Source organism: Anguilla rostrata, chromosome 17 (assembly GCF_018555375.3).
Source record: "Anguilla rostrata isolate EN2019 chromosome 17, ASM1855537v3, whole genome shotgun sequence".
Taxonomy (NCBI): domain Eukaryota; kingdom Metazoa; phylum Chordata; class Actinopteri; order Anguilliformes; family Anguillidae; genus Anguilla; species Anguilla rostrata.
This window is the reverse complement of record NC_057949.1, coordinates 5,634,942-5,653,524: the sequence shown is the minus strand read 5'-3', so window position 1 is coordinate 5,653,524 and position 18,583 is coordinate 5,634,942. Positions and strand designations below refer to the sequence as shown.

Below are 18,583 nucleotides of genomic sequence, written 5' to 3'. Positions count from 1 at the left end.
TTTTTTGAGTTTAGGTATGAATATGAATTCTACTTTACTAAATATATGGTGTCACTGTTGAAAAGTTGAAAGCTGAAAGCGGCCTTTTTGTGTTTTATAACATACTCTCAGGTGCTCAAGAAGTAATTTAATCTTACATTTTATCATAGGACCAATACCTAAATTGTGCATATGCATGATTCATAAAATGTGTGTACGAATGAAAAAAGTTTTGTTTATCCCTCATAGGCTTATTTCATTTATAAATCGCAAATATCCCTAAATGTGTATGTGAATGAGCTTTAAGACTCCACCCAGTGATTGCCCTCAATTATCCTAAAATGGTGGCTTCATGGATCTTATTTCACTATTTAAATCGCTTGGAAATTGCTGCTAAATAACACAGTACCAACTGTAGTAAAACATAACGAAAAATAATGGCAGAAAAGTAAGTAAAATAATTCTCTGAATAGTAAATTGAAGTGCTGTTGACGGAGGTATAGCCAAGAGACAACTATTGTTTGGTCCCATCAGCAGTACTGTATCCAGCAAAACTGAACAAGTTGATTGGCAAGCTGTGAAAGGATGGCTGTGGGTAAACAGTATCGACTCATGAGACATTCATTCTCACGTGCAAAGAAATCTTCCCGGTCCCTGAAGATGCGCTCGCGATGTACCGCTCCATTAGTGAGGTCTTCCAACAGTGGTAGCGCACCCATGGAGCCTTGATTGAGAATAGCTCGGACTGATTATTATAGTCATGTCTATAAGGGATATATGTCAAAACTGTAAAGCAATGTGCTTTTTTTCTTCTTCTAGTTGCTAGTGCTATGATGTGCCACTGATTTCAATAACCTTTCTTACTTTGTCGTGCAGAGTAGCTAATCCATATTTTGATTCTCTGTTAGTTTAACGCAATATTTTAATGGCTCAGCTCAGCTATTATTGTTGGTGTTAATGAATGTTAATAGAATCCACATAATTGGCATGTAGGTATTAATGACAGTTTTGTTGGAACTTAGTTTATATTATTCATATTTGCAGTGAGTTTTAACCAACCGAGCTGATGCATTGACACTGTCTTGTTCGTACAAACTTCATGCTCTTCAAATATCACAGATGACAGATCGGAAAACGTGTCTCGTGCCTGGAGTAGCCTACAGCAGAGCAGCCACAATGCATAATTTGTAAGCACGGTCTTTTATAAACATTGTAAAAATTACTCATTACTAATTATTCAAACTTGCGATCCCTCCTATGATGAAATTCGACAGCGTGAACAATCAAGAGGAGGTGTGTCTAACTTCGTGACGTAAAGCGGTAAGCCAATAAGAGAGCAAGGGGCTGGGACGGAAGGGAGTCTCCAAGATAAATACAAACCCAACCCCTCCAACGGCACAGTGATATTTTTGTTTTCTAGCGGAGTACTCCTTGGAGAGGTGGGTAATTAAGAAATATTGTATCTGTATTCCATCTCATTGTCAATTACGCGTTGCTTTGCTACTTCATAAATGCTGTTTAAGCAATTTGTATAAATTGTTTCTACTGGTGCTCCGGCTCGCAAGATTGTCACCTTGGTGAGGTAGCATTGGCTAACTGTGTTTAATGCTTGGATGTAGCCGTCAGCGTGCAAGTGAAATGCAACCAAATATGTTTCTTTTTAGGGCCCTGTTTTAAAATTTATACTGCGATTTCGCTGCACGAACGTGCGTTTGTGTTTGGTGTGCACGGCTTCCTAGTCACAACTCAGTCGGATGTTGGAGTGCTAACAGTTGTTAGCTAACGGCACATTTCAGTCAGACAAAGCATTTGATGGCTTTTTCTCATCTGAGACGCCATTTTAAATAGGTAGTTTCAGCTCGACTGCTGTGTACCGCATTTGGAAAACAAACCTGGTAATAGAGGATTGATGCATGTGTGCGAGCTTATTGCGTCCGAATAACTCGTCATTGTGGCATGGTTTCAACCTATAACGTTGCATGCTTGTGGTAGACCGTTAGGCTATCTTGTGTTGGCGGGCTAACTAATTCTGGCAGAAAGACCTAGTCTAATGTTATAACGTTAGCTACTCTAGCAGGCAGTACAAGCTCTGTCTATCTGAAAAGCTGGCGCGCTCATTTGCTTATGTTTGGCACCCAGGTTGCTTAGCCGTTGGTAAATGTCATCTAGCTGTAATGCCAACACTGACTTTCTGAGTAACGTTAGATGATTCACTCACTGCCCTTATTCCCGACCGGTAACGGCGTTTTCCCGGGTACTTTCAGTTTCCAGCCCGCTGTAGGCTGCTTGGACAGCTGGCTGCTAGCTAGCTACTGTTAACAAGATGGCTTTACCCTGGCAGGAGACCTAAATGTATGCCATCCGCCATTTTCCATCCACTAAACGAGAAGGAAAATTTTTTTGGTTTATTATTTAGTGCCACTTTTGTGGGAAATAAGTTACTATAGTGACATGCTAATTTATTTTCATCCTGTAAATTATGACTGAACCCTACCTCGATAAAGCTGGATTCCAGTCGGAGGATAAAAAAGGAAACGTTAGCGGAAAGTTATCCAGCTGTGAAGCTGGCTGGACTAACCTCGGCAATATAGAGTTTGTTTTGGTAATTTGTATTCTGTACATCCTTACCTGTAAATTTACTGGTCAGATTGACTCGACTGATTTGAGCGATTAAGAAAATCTGACATTTCAGATGGCTAAAACTGTATCCAGTTTGATTTTTTAAATATATAGTTAGTATAGCTGGGTTTATTCCGCCATTTTGTACTCCTTTGTGAAATCAATTGCACATGTAGCCCGTTCCAATCGGCGCAGCCCCTGAAGAGTCTTTGGTACTTGTGGGCAGTTCAGGATTATCATGGGATACAGAGACTGATCTATTTCGTGGTCTCTGTTGAATCTAATCTGGGCGACTCTTCCGGTAACCGTTGTAACGCTGTAACGCCCGTTCAAATTTCCAGGTACATAGAAGCACCAAGAAGCGATGGCTCGTACCAAGCAGACTGCCCGTAAATCCACTGGTGGAAAAGCGCCCAGGAAGCAGCTGGCCACTAAAGCCGCGAGGAAGAGTGCCCCCTCTACCGGCGGGGTGAAAAAACCCCACAGATACAGGTGAGAACTTCCCGTATTTCCCCGAAGTAAAGAACGATCAATTCTAAATTGCCTGAAGTCTCAACTCGTTTGAAGTTGCATCCTAATCCTGATTGCAGCATGCTTTAAACGCCACCTAGGGGATACTTTGCGTACTGGGTAAACCTGCTGACCCGTTTTTACTATAAAGTTAACAGCGCTTTATAGTACTGTATTTTCAGAATTGTTCTTTAAATTATTATTCACCCTATTATTAAAAGCCTGATGGCGTTTGCATGCATTTTGCATTGCACTGCCCCAAAATGTACTCAAACCGCTATACTTTTAAGGACAATATTGTCAATTAAGACACTTAAATGTCAGTTAACTACTCCGTTCTCTGCTTTAGCCATGTCTACACCGTTTTAAATCTGAACTCCACTCATGTTCACTGCAGCGGGGATACAAACACTGGACTGGGAGAATTCCAGGGGACGGGCTAGATACGGAATTCCAAATGCGCGCTGCAGTAACCACCTTCCTAAACTTAATACACAGCCAATCCCTGTTAGCATGTCACCTTGGAAACCAGTCTCACTACACGACTGCATGCAATAAACTGAATGCGAGCTGCAGTACTCTGCGTTTCTTTGGCTTGCTATAACACGTCCAGTTGATTGCATTTGGGAAGAGATTCCGTTTGTGTTTCTTCACTTGTCTTCCCCCTTCTGTGACCCGCAGGCCCGGTACCGTGGCCCTGAGAGAGATCCGACGCTACCAGAAGTCCACCGAGCTTCTGATCCGCAAGCTGCCCTTCCAGCGCCTGGTCAGGGAGATTGCCCAGGACTTTAAGACCGATCTCAGGTTTCAGAGCGCGGCCATCGGTGCTCTGCAGGTACGCTCGCTTATTTATTTTTGGCTGCACACGTTATTTGGGATTTAAAATGAACCAAACTGATGCATACAGATTTTTGTAGGCTGTACATCATGGCTATGCGTAAAACATGCAATCAAAGCCTATTCAGGGGAGGGGGGCTGGGGTGAAGGGTGGTATTTCATGTGAATCAACAGCTCTCGTTGATTCTCATGAAATGGATGAACTCATGTAAGCAGAACAGCCCGAGCGGCTCAGATGGACATTGTTTTTTGCATGGCACTGCGGCTAAGCGCATTGCTTCTATGGTTTCGCGAAACGTTGCACGCGCGTCTGCAAACTTGTGGCAAACACCCCATGTTTTGGTTTCCTTTCAAATTTTCTTTAAACTTGACTCATTCAAGCATTGACAGCACCCCTAGTGGTGGCTAGGGAAGACACCATCGCACTACTTACTCAGAATACGAGTACAAGGTTTTCTGTGAAAGTATATCGTAGCTCATGGAAAAGCATGCTGCCTTTGACTGCCGCACAACAGTTCATACCCTTTTTGTTCCAAAGGTTTGGCATGCAAATTAGATTGTAGGCCATTTGCTGCCAGGAGGAGAAAGTGAACGTTGCACATGCCGAACTTCCTCCATTTGACCTCGTTTCCTGTTTCTTCTCTTGCAGGAAGCCAGCGAGGCTTACCTGGTGGGTCTGTTTGAGGACACCAATCTGTGCGCCATCCACGCCAAGAGGGTGACCATCATGCCCAAGGACATCCAGCTGGCCCGACGAATCCGAGGCGAACGCGCTTAATTTTTAAAATTTTCAGTTTTTTTTTTAAAAAATCGACTTTGGGGACTTTTAAAATCTTATATTGACCTGCGAACACCGTTTTGTGTGGAGGTTGAGGTTTTATTTTGTATTTTGTTAGTATTGATAGAAAAAAGGATAGTGGTTTACAAATGCAAAAAGTAGCAAGACATTTTGTAAAACATTCCTTCAAACTCCCTCAGGTTTTTAAGTCAGTTTGTATCCAAAATTATACCTCTGACTTATTGTGCTGTAGACTAGATTGCATGCATGAAAGGGGATAAATTATTGGACTTGTAAGCTTTTTTTTTCTTTTTCTTTCTCATGAGTATCGGGTTGTAAATAAACTTTCTTACTACCTCACCTTGAGATTCTCGTAGAATTTCAATTGACTGTTTGCTCTGTGATATTGTCCATGAAAGTGCTTACATTTTAAGTAAAGAATAGGGTAATACATGGGATGGCAGTCTTGGTGATTTTGATGACCTTTGACTAGATTCTGTTATATGGTAGAAAAGTGGTCACATGCTATACCTGGGGTCTTAATTTTTCTCAAACAAGCAGACTTGCTGCATTAGAAGCTACCACGAAGCTAATGACAACTTTGAAAGAGCAACAGTCTTCTGTCCAAGACTGGTCAAAGTGCAAATGACGGCACTGCCCAAGAGTTTTGTCCCATAGAGCATGTAGACTTAAAGTATCTGCAATGTTCCTTATAAATTAAAATTGTAATTAAAAAAAAATAAATCTGCTGACCTTTTCTACCAATAAACACCTATGACCAGATCCCTATTTAACTCAATCCAGATGTCACATTTCCTAATTTTCCTTCATTGCGAGTTTTAAAAAGCTTTAAGTGAGATTAATCTTTCATTTTTACTTGAGTTTGTCAGCAAAAATGTGGCCATATGTTTTAAAAAATAAAAAAATAAAAAAGTCTACAGATTTTGGTGCGCTTAAGCACCTTTACAACGGTGTGACCACAACTAACTACCAATAAGCGGTCCTTCTTTTATCCTCTGCATTGCATCACGCTGTGTGGTCTTACCTTGCCTCGGATAATGGAACCATGCAACCTTCATCCTGTGCAGAACCTGGGAAAAAAAGTGCGGTGATCATGGGGTGCCTTGTCTGACAAACTGCTGTTCATGTTCCCCTGGTATCTGAGTGATTAGATGCCCGTTCTCCATTATACAGCATTATGAATTCTCTCCAAACCTTCAAGTGGTCTTCAAAATATTCACTATTTCCAAAGCAACACACTCCATTACAAACAGCAGGATATTAACTGGAACTATTCAAGGTTCAGTACAACAACCCTGGGCTTGAACCCACAGCCCTCTAGTTTCCGGCAACAGGACACACTCCACCATCATGAGTAGGCTATTGTGATCCATTAGGATACTCAGCATTCAGAACGTACAGTCAACGTTTGCATGCATACGCGTTGTCATGCTTCTTTACAGACTAGTGATGTTTGAGCAAAATCACGTTTAGTTTTACTACAACAGAAGCAAACGGTGAAAGTTAAGTAATGAACACTGTATTGAACATCCATCAGAACAATACCAGTGAGTGACAGGGACAAAAAGTGAGGTGTACTATAATATGTAGCAAGAAAACCATTTGCAGGTGTTTTCTTGTCTCTGGGAATGAATATACACATGGTTCATTAATCTGCTCTGCATGCGACTAAAAGTACAAGCAACGGATACTTACAATAAATGCTACTGAGACGAAGTGACCATTTTAAACAAAACCAGTAACAGATGACTCCTAGCATGCTCTCTGAAACTGTCAGACGTGGAGTCAGCTGACAGATGGGATCCCGTTTTCTCTCAGCTGACAGCAAGCTCACGTGCGCCAGGGTGATCTCCGGAATAAGGCACACAGGGGAGAGTAGCTATAAATGAACACGCTCAATAATTTAATGTACAGTGTAACTACAGTCCTCTACCACTTTCGCGGTAAATATTTCCAAAATAATGTTTTTGAGCGAGCTAAGCAAAAATTTGTTCCGGAAGTAATTTTTTGGATATAAGGCTTCATTTTATCTACAATAAATTAAATCATGCTGTCCTTGGAAAGGAATTGGATACTATATGAAAATAAATAAATAAATAAAAACATGCCCCCGTACGTATAAATCTAACAATATGTAACAGCAGTTCAGTTGCCTCCGAGTTGCTACGAAAAACGACGTTCTTTTTTCTGTTATATATTTACAGAATTCCACCTAAAAACAAAACGAGTGTATTTACGGAGGTCAGATTTGGAGATTAGGGACAATAGATCAACATATCGTTTACATATAAAACCATCAGTACATAGTGTCGTTTTGGGGAGACCTTAGGCATTTTAAACGGTGCTTAATATATTAAATAAATCCATTCAACTTATCAACGTAACTTTTTAAGTTAGTTTATCGTTTAATGTTCAAACGGTTCGGCTAATTTGCGTGATGCGTTTACATAGCTTCATCATCGGCATGCTCCAAGTGATTAATGGAAAAGAAACAGCCACCCGGTCACAGGCGTTTACAATAAGCACACTCCAGGTTGGTCTGTATGGTAAGCTATTTGCTTTGTAAAAGCTTACCTGGATGTTAAGAAACAAACAAAAACAACTTTCCTCGTTGGTTTTAACGTTACCACAACTCACTACACAGAAAGTTACGAAGTTGCTTGTTTGTCAATGTTTACTACAGTCTTTTTTATGAATAAAGACCCATGCTTCTTAATCCGAGAATGAGGCTGGTCGTTACAATCGGAAATGTGTTTCCTTGATTAACATGCACAAAAAACCTGCGTACGCACATTATAGGTCGTTTTCATGTACGGTTACAATTATTCCACACCTCTGTTACAATCGTAAGTGATATGAATGTAGCATCGGGCAGCGTGTACTTTGGTTTTAATTGTATCAGACTCGATTAAGTTATGAATGTAATTTAAACAGTTTACGACTACAGACATGTCTAAATTGTTTAAAATAAAATTTCCATCGCGACCACCAACTCCCCGAACCCCCAGGCCGCGATCACAATTTACATTTATTTAGTTTATAATATTTTATTAGCCTACTTACTTCTTATTTCTTCTTCCAAGGGACTGAACATATTAATCTGTCATGTGCACACAAAACGTAGAACTGCTTTTCACGTTTTTCCATCTCACAACAGCTGAGATTTGTCATAACTCTCTCGGTCCAATGCAGGAGTGTCAAACTCCAGTCCCGGGGACAGCAGTGTCTGCAGGTATTTGTAGTTTCCTTTTCAATCAACAGCCAATCAACACCATGAAACCAAGGTGTGTGAATTCTTTAACCAACCAATGACTTAAGTTAATAATTCGTGTTGAACTGCACCGAAAACCAGTAGACAATGGGGCCCTTCAGAGCCTGAAGTTTGACACCACTGGTTCAGTGCCACTAGGGGGCATTAGCTCCCTTCATCTCTTCACGCACTGAGCGCATAGAATTATTGGATGAAAGTATTTATTTTTTCATTACTAGGCTGTTGTCATTATTGCTGTTAATTATCATGATCATCTTCATCATCCAAGGTGATGAAACTATGTTAATGAGGCTTTTCCTTCAAAATTAATGATTGAAAATTGCCTGGATTTTACCTTTTATTTGTCTGATGTATAGCCTACCCAAAAACCACATAGACCTACATTTTTTCCCCAAAACAGCTCATAATACTTACCATATCATAATTTTCAGTCAAATTCTGATCAGCACTGAATGGATTGTAACACATCTGAGACTTCGATGCAAATCACAGTGTGATAAATTCCATGTGCTATAAATTCCACACGTGACGATTGCGTGGGCCTTGCTGGAAATTTATTTGAATTTGTTTCCCTGTTTATTGGTTCCATGGATCTTGATTTTCTCGCAGCTGTGCCGTATTGAATTATGCCAGACACTGAGACGCATCGCTGTTTATCATCCGCGATGATCATGTCCGCATAAACAGGGATTACGCTTGGCATCCCTTCTATCCCAGGAGTGGCCTGCTGCTCATTTTCAGCTTGACAGTTATTCCTCCTCACATGAAACACTTTTGGAGAGACGACGTAAAAGAATCAGGAAAGGACAAGTGCTCACGCTCACATGGATCTGAGCCTGCTTTCTGTCAGTTTCATTTCTTTTAACGAGGTGACATTTGCGTAGCACCGTCAGCCATCTTGTAAACCTAATTTTGTGATGCTGTAGAGAAAATGTTGGCGCGGAAAGGGCAGTATGACAAAATGTCTACCAGATATGACCAAATATGATATTATAGTCATATCTGTAACACCCATCCCTTCCCCTGTAAATATAAGTTGCAATAAAAATATATCATGCAACACATTTCTAGCATAGAACTTGACTGAGCATTTAAAATAATTTTAAATTGTCTGTTGGACTATATGACATTTTCCCTGGAAAACTGACATTACAATTATATTGACAATGATTTTTAAATGAAAGAACCAGCATGATAAAATAAATGACAACATAAATATGTGTTTATAAGTTCCTTAGGATTTTTTTTTTTTCAGTGAAGAAGCTGAGCATTTATTCAATGCTTTAATTTTGTCCAAGTAATTTTCCAATTTTGGTACAATTTACAGTCAAGACAAATTCCAGTATTGCTCCATCTGATGGATGAAGTTGTGTAGGTCCGTCTGATGCTAATATTTAAAAGAGAATCATTTCTGGGAGCAAGTCAGAGGTTTTATTAACAAGGACATTTCCCTATTATGTAGGATGGGGAATCTCGGGGGGGCGACCGTGAAAATAATTGCCCTCTCCCACTTCAAATAGAGGACAGTCAAGTCCAGACACGTAAGTGTTTTGACTTGGCTGTCCTTTATTTGAAGTGTTTTTCTTTCCTATCTTTGTCACCTTGTCACTATTTTTGTCACTAAAACATTATTATCAAAACACTCATAGGCTATGACTGGGATTGGGCTATGACAGTGTCAGGTTTATTTTTGCCAGTGTGCGGTTTGTTTTTGCCAGTGTGAGGTTTGTTTGGCCAGTGTGAGGTTTTTTTTTTTGGCTAATGTGAGGTTTGTTTTGCCTGTGTCAGGTTTGTTTTTGTCAGTGTGTGAAATTGTATTTGTCACACAATATGTGATTCTGTGAGTGAATCATGCAGGTGTTATGTATTATGGTTGTGTGATTCAAACCTAGCAGCGTGCTGGCTGCATTTCAGTGCTATAAAGGGAGATTATGGTCTCACTGAATGTGCAGTTGTAGCTTTTGTATTCTGCTCTTCTGGAGTTACAGTAGATCATCAGGCCAGTTGGACCCCTCTCTGTTCTTCCAGATTAAGTAAGGTCAGCAGATTGTGTGTGTGTTAACACAAGCTTTATACCTGTCAGCCACACCAATTATTCACACATTTGTTGGAATTAATTAACTCTTATTCCCATTCTCCTCTCTGCCCACACACTTGTCTTATACGGGTTTGCAGACAAGGCAGTGTAGGCTGTGTGTTTCACGGCTAACATTTTTGCAAATGAAGACAATTAAGGACATTCTTAGAGCGTGAATTAATTGTAGCTCGGGCCTGTCTTGAGCCACCTACTCCCCTGCATGACTTCATAATGTTTTCTGCGAGATCAGGAGTTGGGCCCTTCTTTTCCTTTTCTTGCAGCTCGGGATTTTAATTCACAAATGCAATCAGGGGCCGGGGCCATTATTCAACAGACTCCGCGCTCCGCAAGTGTTTTCTTAGGATTATGCATTTCCCCCTCTTAATTACTCTCCCCCCGCAGGTTCTCCTCCCGGAGAGCCCCGTTCCGCCCGCTCCGCCCCAACTCCGCCCGCGGCGTCGCGCGCGGAAACGCAAGCTCCGACCCAAACCGCCGGTGTTAAAATGAACTCTAGCAGAGTTTACGTGAGTCCACCGCAAAACCAGGTGAACTCGGCTGCGGGTAGAAGTCCTCCGACCGGGCGGATTTCGCACAGAACACTCGGTCTGACAGTGAAGCTGAGCACACCGCGCTCAGACGTGTCGTTGGTACCTAACGCCTGTATTTATACTCTAAATAAATACAGGCCTTCGCAGCCACTGCCGAGAATGAAAAGATCGGACGGCTACGTCATTAAAAGTGTCTCCAAGCCTCCCGGAGGAGGAGGCTTGTGTAACCGGCACCTCTTTATTTGTACAGTCGCTGTCCGCCGTGTCAGGTCTCGCATCAAATTCACACCGAGCGTCTAAAGAAGCGTTTCGGTGTTTTGTCATTTCTTTGGTGCGATGTGAGGACCGCACGGTCGTTGTGTAGAGCAGGAACGCGCCGGTCACCGGGCCCTCTCCTCTGTTCGTCAGACAATCAGAATGAAACGGTGGCAGAAACGCCCCAGAAACACGTGCCAAGCGGTCTACAGCGATGACTCAAGATTTTATTCAAGCCACCAAAATGGACGTCACAGAACGTAGCATGCCATGCTGATTGTGTCAGAGGCCAGACGGGAATGTCTGGTCCAATCTGCACGTCTTGTGAGTGCCAACCTGAAAGTAGGACACCATATTGATTGTTTACGGCAGGTCTTGAGACATGGGGTTTCACAGAGCGACTTTCAAAGGCTCCATTCGGTTAAATCATAGAGGTGGATAAGCTCACTAAAGAAATCCAGGCTATTTGTTTTGTTTATGGGTAGAACGTCAGTGTACTATGCACAGTACACTACTGCCCTCTTTATAACCCACAGTGGAAAAAAAAGTCACGAAGATTGATTGTGTCCCGAACCTGGTGAAGAGCTCTAAACCGTGGCCTCCAAAATTATGGCTTATCTTGGAACCTATTTAGCTGCAATGCCTTGCCTGTTTCAGAATTTCAGGTATTCATGATTTTTAAGCGTTTTTACATTTTTTCATTTTCCCTCTCAAACACAAGCATGTACTCTCCTGTCAAACACAAGCATGCACTCCCCTGTCAAACACAAGCATGCACTCTCCTGTCAAACACAAGCATGCACTCGCCTCTCAAACACAAGCATGCACTCCCCTGTCAAACACAAGCATGCACTCTCCTGTCAAACACAAGCATGCACTCTCCTGTCAAACACAAGCATGCACTCTCCTCTCAAACACAAGCATGCACTCTCCTGTCAAACACAAGCATGCACTCTCCTGTCAAACACAAGCATGCACTCTCCTCTCAAACACAAGCATGCACTCTCCTGTCAAACACAAGCATGCACTCGCCTCTCAAACACAAGCATGCACTCCCCTGTCAAACACAAGCATGCACTCTCCTGTCAAACACAAGCATGCACTCCCCTGTCAAACACAAGCATGCACTCTCCTGTCAAACACAAGCATGCACTCGCCTCTCAAACACAAGCATGCACTCTCCTGTCAAACACAAGCATGTACTCCCCTCTCAAACACAAGCATGCACTCTCCTCTCAAACACAAGCATGCACTCTCCTGTCAAACACAAGCATGCACTCTCCTCTCAAACACAAGCACAATCAAACCTCACAGAATCTTGCACGTGGGAGGAGGCCTAACACCAAGGTGTATGTGTTACATTACATCACAGGCATTTAGCAGACGCTCTTATCCAGAGTGACTAACACAACATTTTACATAGCATTTACACTGCATCCATTTATACAGCTGGATATATACTGGAGCAATGCAGGTTAAGTACCTTGCTCAAGGGTACAACGGCACTGTCCAACCCGAGAATCGAACCTGGACCTTTTGGTCACAAGACCGATTCCTTACCCATTATACTACACTGCCGCCCCAATGCCTGAGCTACACATTGACCAAATCAACTGTAAATAAAGTCAGAGTTTGAGAAAATACATCTAAATGTGCTACCAGTGACTGAAAACATGTGTAACTGCTCCATGTCAGAGTCAGCCGGCCTCCTCACTGTTTGGCTTTGTGGAATTGTGTGTGTGAGGAGTGTAAGAACAGCAGGAGATAAGAGGAGGTGCTGATTACTGTATGCCTTGGAGGGGATTTTCTGCTCTGCTCTGGCTTAATTAAGTCTGAATACGTGTCTCCTTCACAACACGAGACCAGATCAGAGATAATTACTGTGCAATTTGTAGAGTAATGGAAATTTTAAAAAAATGAACAGTGAATGTTTCTGATTTGCTGTATGGGTTGAGTTACCACTGTGCTCTAACGGGTCACTTATCTTACGAACAAACTAATAGTGTGATCTGTTATAACAGAGTCTTACTGTATGGATAAAATTAGCTCTATGCTCTGTTATTACAGAGATTTACTGTATGGATAAATGTACACTGTGCTCAGTTATAATATAGTCTTACAGTATGGATTCATTAGCTCTGTGCTGTGTCATAACGTGGGCTTGTTTATGCTGTAGAGAGCCAGGGTTAGAGCTATGGGCTGAACTGCAGACGTACATATGGATTTCCCGGAGATGCTTGTGTAAAATACGGCTATCATCTTCTGTGTATTTTGGAAAAACAGTTGGGGGCGGAGAGAGCGGCTTTCATTTAAATGAGAAAATGTGTAGTTTGTCCTCTGTAATTTGACAAACAGCATGTCAGGTTTGTGACTGGAGACAGGGAGGTTTACACATTGTAGTGGGGGCAATACTTCCCTGCTAAGAAATTCCTCTCTCTCTCTCTCTCTCTCTGTCTCTCTCTCGTTCTCTCTCCCCCCTTTCTCTTTCGTGTGTGTGTGTGTGATAGCGCATGTTGCATTGTGCAGATCCCCCCATCACTGTCTCCATTCAAGCTGTGCCAGAAGACAGTTGGCTCTGTCAGTCTGTCTGTCTGTGAGTCTGTGTGTCTGTCTATCTGTGTGTCTGTGTGTCTGTCTATCTGTGTGTTTGTGTGTTTGTCTGTCTGTGTGTCTGTGTGTCTGTATGTCTGTGAGTCTGTGTGTCTGTCTGTCTGTGAGTCTGTGTGTCTGTCTGTGCGTCTGTCTATCTGTGTGTCTGTGTGTCTGTCTGTCTGTTTGTTGGTGTGTCTGTCTGTCTGTCTTCATTCTGCTCACTGCGGAACTGTCAGCCCTCACTGCATTCTGACTCCCCTCCTGTAGCCTCTCTCTGTGACTCACGTCTGCGAGCTTCTCTCCCCGCACGCTCCGCTTCTCTCTCATCTGAACGTCGCCCAGGCGTTGCCGAGGGGAACCGGCCCCTGAAGGCGGAGACGGGGCGCGGTCCTCCGCCCCGCCACGCTTCTGTCAGAGAGACGCCCTGACGGGCGGGACACAGCGAACGCGTTCAGAGCGCTTTCCCTCACAGACAATTAAGGCTGATATTTCACTATGGGGGGGGGGCAATGTGTGAAGGGTTCATGAGAAAGAGTGAGGGAGAGGGGGAGGGGGAGGGAGGCAAGAGGGAGACAGAAAGAAGGAGATGTGGGATAGAAAGGGAGAAGACAGGGAAGAGAGGGAGGAGAGACAGAGAAGGAGGGGGACGAGAGCGAGAGAGATACAGAGAGGGAGATGTGGGGAGAGAGAGAGAGAGAGGGGGAGAGAGGGAGAGAGAGGAAAACCTAGAAGAAAGAGCGATAAAAAAGAGAGGGAGGAAGAAAGAGATACAGAGGGGGAGAGAGACAGAGAGAGAGAGAGAAACAGAAAGAGAGAGAAAGGATGAGTGGCGCGTAATGTTTTCCCGCTCTTTTCCCAATTATGCGAGCGATGCACGGAGCTGGTTTCCCAGGCTGGGACGCCCCAGCTGGAAAAACAGTTCCTGCTTCCTCAGCTCGGCCTTCCCAGACCCCGGCCCCTGTCCTGCGCTGCCTGTGGCCTCGGCTGTCCCTCAGCCCACGCAAACGATCTTTATAGAGACCTCAGCGGCCAATTACGCTTACAGATTACACAAAACCTAGGGGGGTTCGCAAAACGTTTACAGTCTATTAAAGTCGACCGAGGAAACTAAACAGAGCCCAAGAGCTGGCAGAAACCCTGGCAAATGGCATTTAATACGGCTAAATTTATGTGGGAAATAATCGTTTAAGACAGGAGTATCTCATGCGAGATACAAAATCGGAAAATACGGGTGGAGGAAAAGTAAAATTAAACTCTTAAAATGGAATTCATCAGTAGAATGCAGGGGCATAGGTAGATATTAGCTAAAGGTGCATCCTGCACAGATTTCAGGAAATTATTTTAAAAAAATAAAAAATGACTGCACTCAGACTTAAGCTGGGTATGTAAATGGCAGAAAAGTAATGAATCAAAGAAGAAGGAAGGCGCCGCACACCAAAAGATGCCTCATATATGCTTGAATCATTACATTTTCACAGAAGACAAAAACAACAAACATTTCGACGTCACACTGCTAAAGCTAACGCTGAAACGTTTGATGTTTTCGTCATCGTCAAATTTACCGCTTCAAGTGTATTTGAGGCATCTTCTGGTGTGCGGAGCCTTCCTTCTTCTTTGAGGAAATGGTTTTACACACAGAGTTATCCGTGTGTTTAATAGCTGCCGGGTCATGTAAGGGTCAGAGACAGTCTGGGTGTTGAAGTCCACGTTTGACACAGTGTTGGGTTCCCTCTCTTGTCTGTAGCTAAATGCTAGCCTAAACGGGCGGAATGGCCCGCTCTCCTCATTATGTACGTGTCACACGTCGCTGTGAGACCCCTGGGAGGGAGATGCGGCAGTTCTGGGAATGCGCCGCTGGTTACCGCATGGAGAGAGAGAGAGAGAGAGAGCGCACCCACGCCAACGAGAAATTAAACAAGAGAACAGCTTCACCCTTCCCCCTCACGGGTCCCGAGCAAAAACAATGAACTAAAACAACAAACTAAAATAACGAAGGCAAAAGAAAGCAAAATGGAGTGACAGCTTTTCAGTTTGCCGATCTTAGCTGACGAGCTATGTTTACTGCTTCCTTTTATTCTTATTTTTATTTACTTTTATATTCGTTTTTTTGGTATTTTAAGTCTGTTCAGCGCAAATAAACTTTGACTTGACTTGAGCTCCTCCAGATTTTCAGCAGCAGTTGATTTTTTTGTCGTGCTCAGACGAACACACAAACAAAAACGAAATAAGTACTCACTCTCTCTGTGTGAGCTCCCAGTCTCGGCCCCGAACTGTGGAGAGGAACACACTTTTAAGCATCTGGGCTGATTGTTTAATGCAACCCAGGTGTGTATGCTCTCCCTACCAGTCGGCGTGACCAAGACCAATCCGCTTCTCCGGCGGACCGAACGTGACAGTATGCCTACGTTCTTACGTTCTAGATGAGCTGAATGGCCTGTCTGGATTTGACACCTGTGCCAGACCATGTGACCCATCCATGCTCTGGAGCACTCCCTTAACAGGATGAGCCTCCCGGCACACTCGCTGCCAGTGCAGCAACACTGGGCAAATCCAAACGTCAGTTTATTTATGCAGGGCGTAGAGCCGGTGGGGGATCTGCGCTGATGTGAAGCACTTCTCCCAGTGGACTCATTGAGTTACTGGATATTTTAAGGTCTTTATCAGCTTACGCGGCCCTTGGGGAAGGGTGCATGAGATAATCATTTCTGGCTCAGGCTATTATTTCTTACGAAACGAAAACTCACGCCACAACAAACCCAAAACATAAATAGAAAGATGAAAAAAGTAATGTTCGGAGAAAAGAAACCCTTGGAAACACAGCTTCTTGGGGTCAGGCTTATTTTGTTTTCTTGCTGGATAAATTTCATGGGTGAATGTGAATATGCTGCTGCTGTTAATAAATCTGCAGATCAATAATGTATAAAAAAATAATTACAATATTAAAAGGAATATGTTTCTCATTGTTGATGGAGACATTGAAAGAGCTATGGGATATGAGGAGTGGGCAGTGGAAGATGAAGAGTGGGTTGTGGAAGGTGAGGAGTGAGTTGTGGAAGGTGAGGAGTGACAGAAGCCAATGGGCAAAGACCAGTGAGAGTCAGTGCTTAAGTTAAGCTGGGAACTGACTTGTGTTGGGAGATCCCTGTGCTGTTTACTTTCCCAAGTCAGTGGCAGGAACTTTCTAAATGAAGAAGACAGACAAACTGCCAACGGCAACTGAATTACAGCCTCTGTCTTACCCTCACAGTGATCAGAAGAAAAGGGAAGGGCATGAATAGGATTGATGCCTGGGTCACGTATTTTAAAGTGTTGCCAGGCGAGTTTAAAGGGGCTTGTTCGCTGTATGGGGGACAGGCGGTGCTTTGCGTTTGGTGGTTGGGGAGAGTCACCGGCGTCCATGCGCTGAAGGGTGCAGCGTTAGCAGTGAAACTGCGGCCATGAGGGGCCCGCAGGCCGCATCCCTGCTGTCCGGAGAGGCGCGAGGCGAACGCCTCACAGCGCCAGCGCCGCATAAGCAGTGACTCCGGCTACGATTCAAAAACAATTTTACAATATTTGTACCGTTATTTGCAATCTACTTGTATGTCTAAAATAAGTATGTGTGTGTGAAAATTGTACCATGTATGAAAAAATATGTCAGTGCTACAAAAATAATTCTGAAAAGGTGTCAGTTTTGTCTTTTGATCCTGGCGGTTCTGGCCAGTTATGGTCACAGCTGCCAGGTGTTGCGTTGGGTCTCACCTCACCCTATCATACCTGTCACTCATATGTCATTTCACCCTGTGACATTGATAGTTTAAGAGTGGTAATAAAAATATAGTGGACACCGGTGTTCAGCGGATATAAGAGTCATTCATCATTTCAGAAACTGAAACATGGTTAATTTCACGTTGCCATGACTGCATCCCTGAGCATCCTTATGTTTGGTTACAATGGAGCGATGATCTCGGCCACAGTCCGTTGCCGTGGAAACGCGATTCCAGGATTCATGACCATATATGTGCAGGTCTCTATATGCCGGGACATGCACAGTGGAAGCACTTGAGCTGTTCGCTTCTTTCTGGCGGGAATAAGCCAGTCACAGGTCCTTTCAGCTGCATATGGCATATAACTGCTGTCTGTATCGCAGGTCCTTCCAGCTGCATATGGCATATAACTGCTGTCTGTATCACAGGTCCTTTCAGCTGCGTATGGCATATAACTGCTGTCTGTATCACAGGTCCTTTCAGCTGCGTATGGCATATAACTGCTGTCTGTATCACAGGTCCTTTCAGATGCATATGGCATATAACTGCTGCCTGTATGACAGGTCCTGTCAGATGCATATGCCATATAACTGCTGTCTGTATGACAGGTCCTGTCAGCTGCATATGCCATATAACTGCTGTCTGTAGATCCACTTCACCGCATGCTGTGTCTGACTACTTTTCCAAAATATGTAAATAACTTTTAAGCACGTGTCAGATTTGTTCATTGTTCTACACAATTTGTTTCAATTTTAGTCACTGCCAAAACCCAAAATTTGATTGATGAAAGAAGTGCCACTTTGGCTAAACTCAAAGCACAATGCAGTTGGATTGGATAAAGGCCAAAGGACTGTGTTCAGATGTAGCCATAACTTCCTGATCTGATGTCGAACTTACAGTATGCAATAAGATTAAATAAATTAATAAGATTAAGCTGAATGAATGATTTGAGCTGAGACAGGCAGTAATTCCCATTCTGGGGCTTTGAGAGAGTGCAGAGGGCGGACTTGCGCGTTTCGGGGGAACAGGCCACGCCCGGTCTCACGCACAGCACAACACAGGCAGTCTGCGAGGCCCCCAGCCTCTCAGGTTACAGGGATTTACTGTCGTCTGTACTCCTCTTTATTACAGACACTCATTAGCGATAGAAGGGCAGGTGCTGGTTGTGCCTTTTCAATGCATTTCAGCTCCTCTCCCTCCCCAGCTTCCACATTCATTCTTTAGCAAACAGCTCTCTCCTTCATAAACATTTGGCCTCGTCTTTGACTCACACTTAAATGCAAGGGCTGTTTTTGTCTTCACAAAACATTTGGCGACTTCTGAAACTGGCAAACACTTTCATCCAGCTTT

The 18,583-nt window shown here is 43.3% G+C and overlaps 2 protein-coding genes across 7 annotated transcripts in view; one reads left to right on the top strand and one right to left on the bottom strand.

Annotated features, from left to right (window-relative positions):
• The window catches only part of LOC135244112 (putative E3 ubiquitin-protein ligase UNKL), a 42,646-nt gene extending 34,602 nt beyond the window's left edge, over nt 1-8,044 (bottom strand). Inside the window, exons 1-3 of one of the 6 annotated variants that reach the window (XM_064316311.1) lie at nt 7,808-8,043; nt 6,440-6,593; nt 5,769-5,814 (exon numbers count right to left, since the gene is read on the bottom strand). In XM_064316311.1, coding sequence (XP_064172381.1) covers nt 5,769-5,814; nt 6,440-6,503 — 110 coding nt within the window. In that variant the 5' untranslated portion in view covers nt 6,504-6,593; nt 7,808-8,043. Of the gene's footprint in view, nt 1-610; nt 960-5,768; nt 5,815-6,439; nt 6,797-7,807 lie in introns of those variants that run through there. The other 5 variants (XM_064316314.1, XM_064316317.1, XM_064316313.1 and 2 more) reach the window with 5 other exon arrangements.
• Nucleotides 1,270-5,083, top strand: LOC135244113 (histone H3.3A). The gene is made up of 4 exons (XM_064316318.1): nt 1,270-1,418; nt 2,940-3,090; nt 3,790-3,943; nt 4,595-5,083. Exons 2-4 carry the CDS (start codon nt 2,963-2,965, stop codon nt 4,721-4,723), a joined length of 411 nt encoding a protein of 136 aa, XP_064172388.1. The 5' UTR covers nt 1,270-1,418; nt 2,940-2,962; the 3' UTR covers nt 4,724-5,083.
• Nucleotides 8,045-18,583: the final 10,539 nt, after the last annotated feature.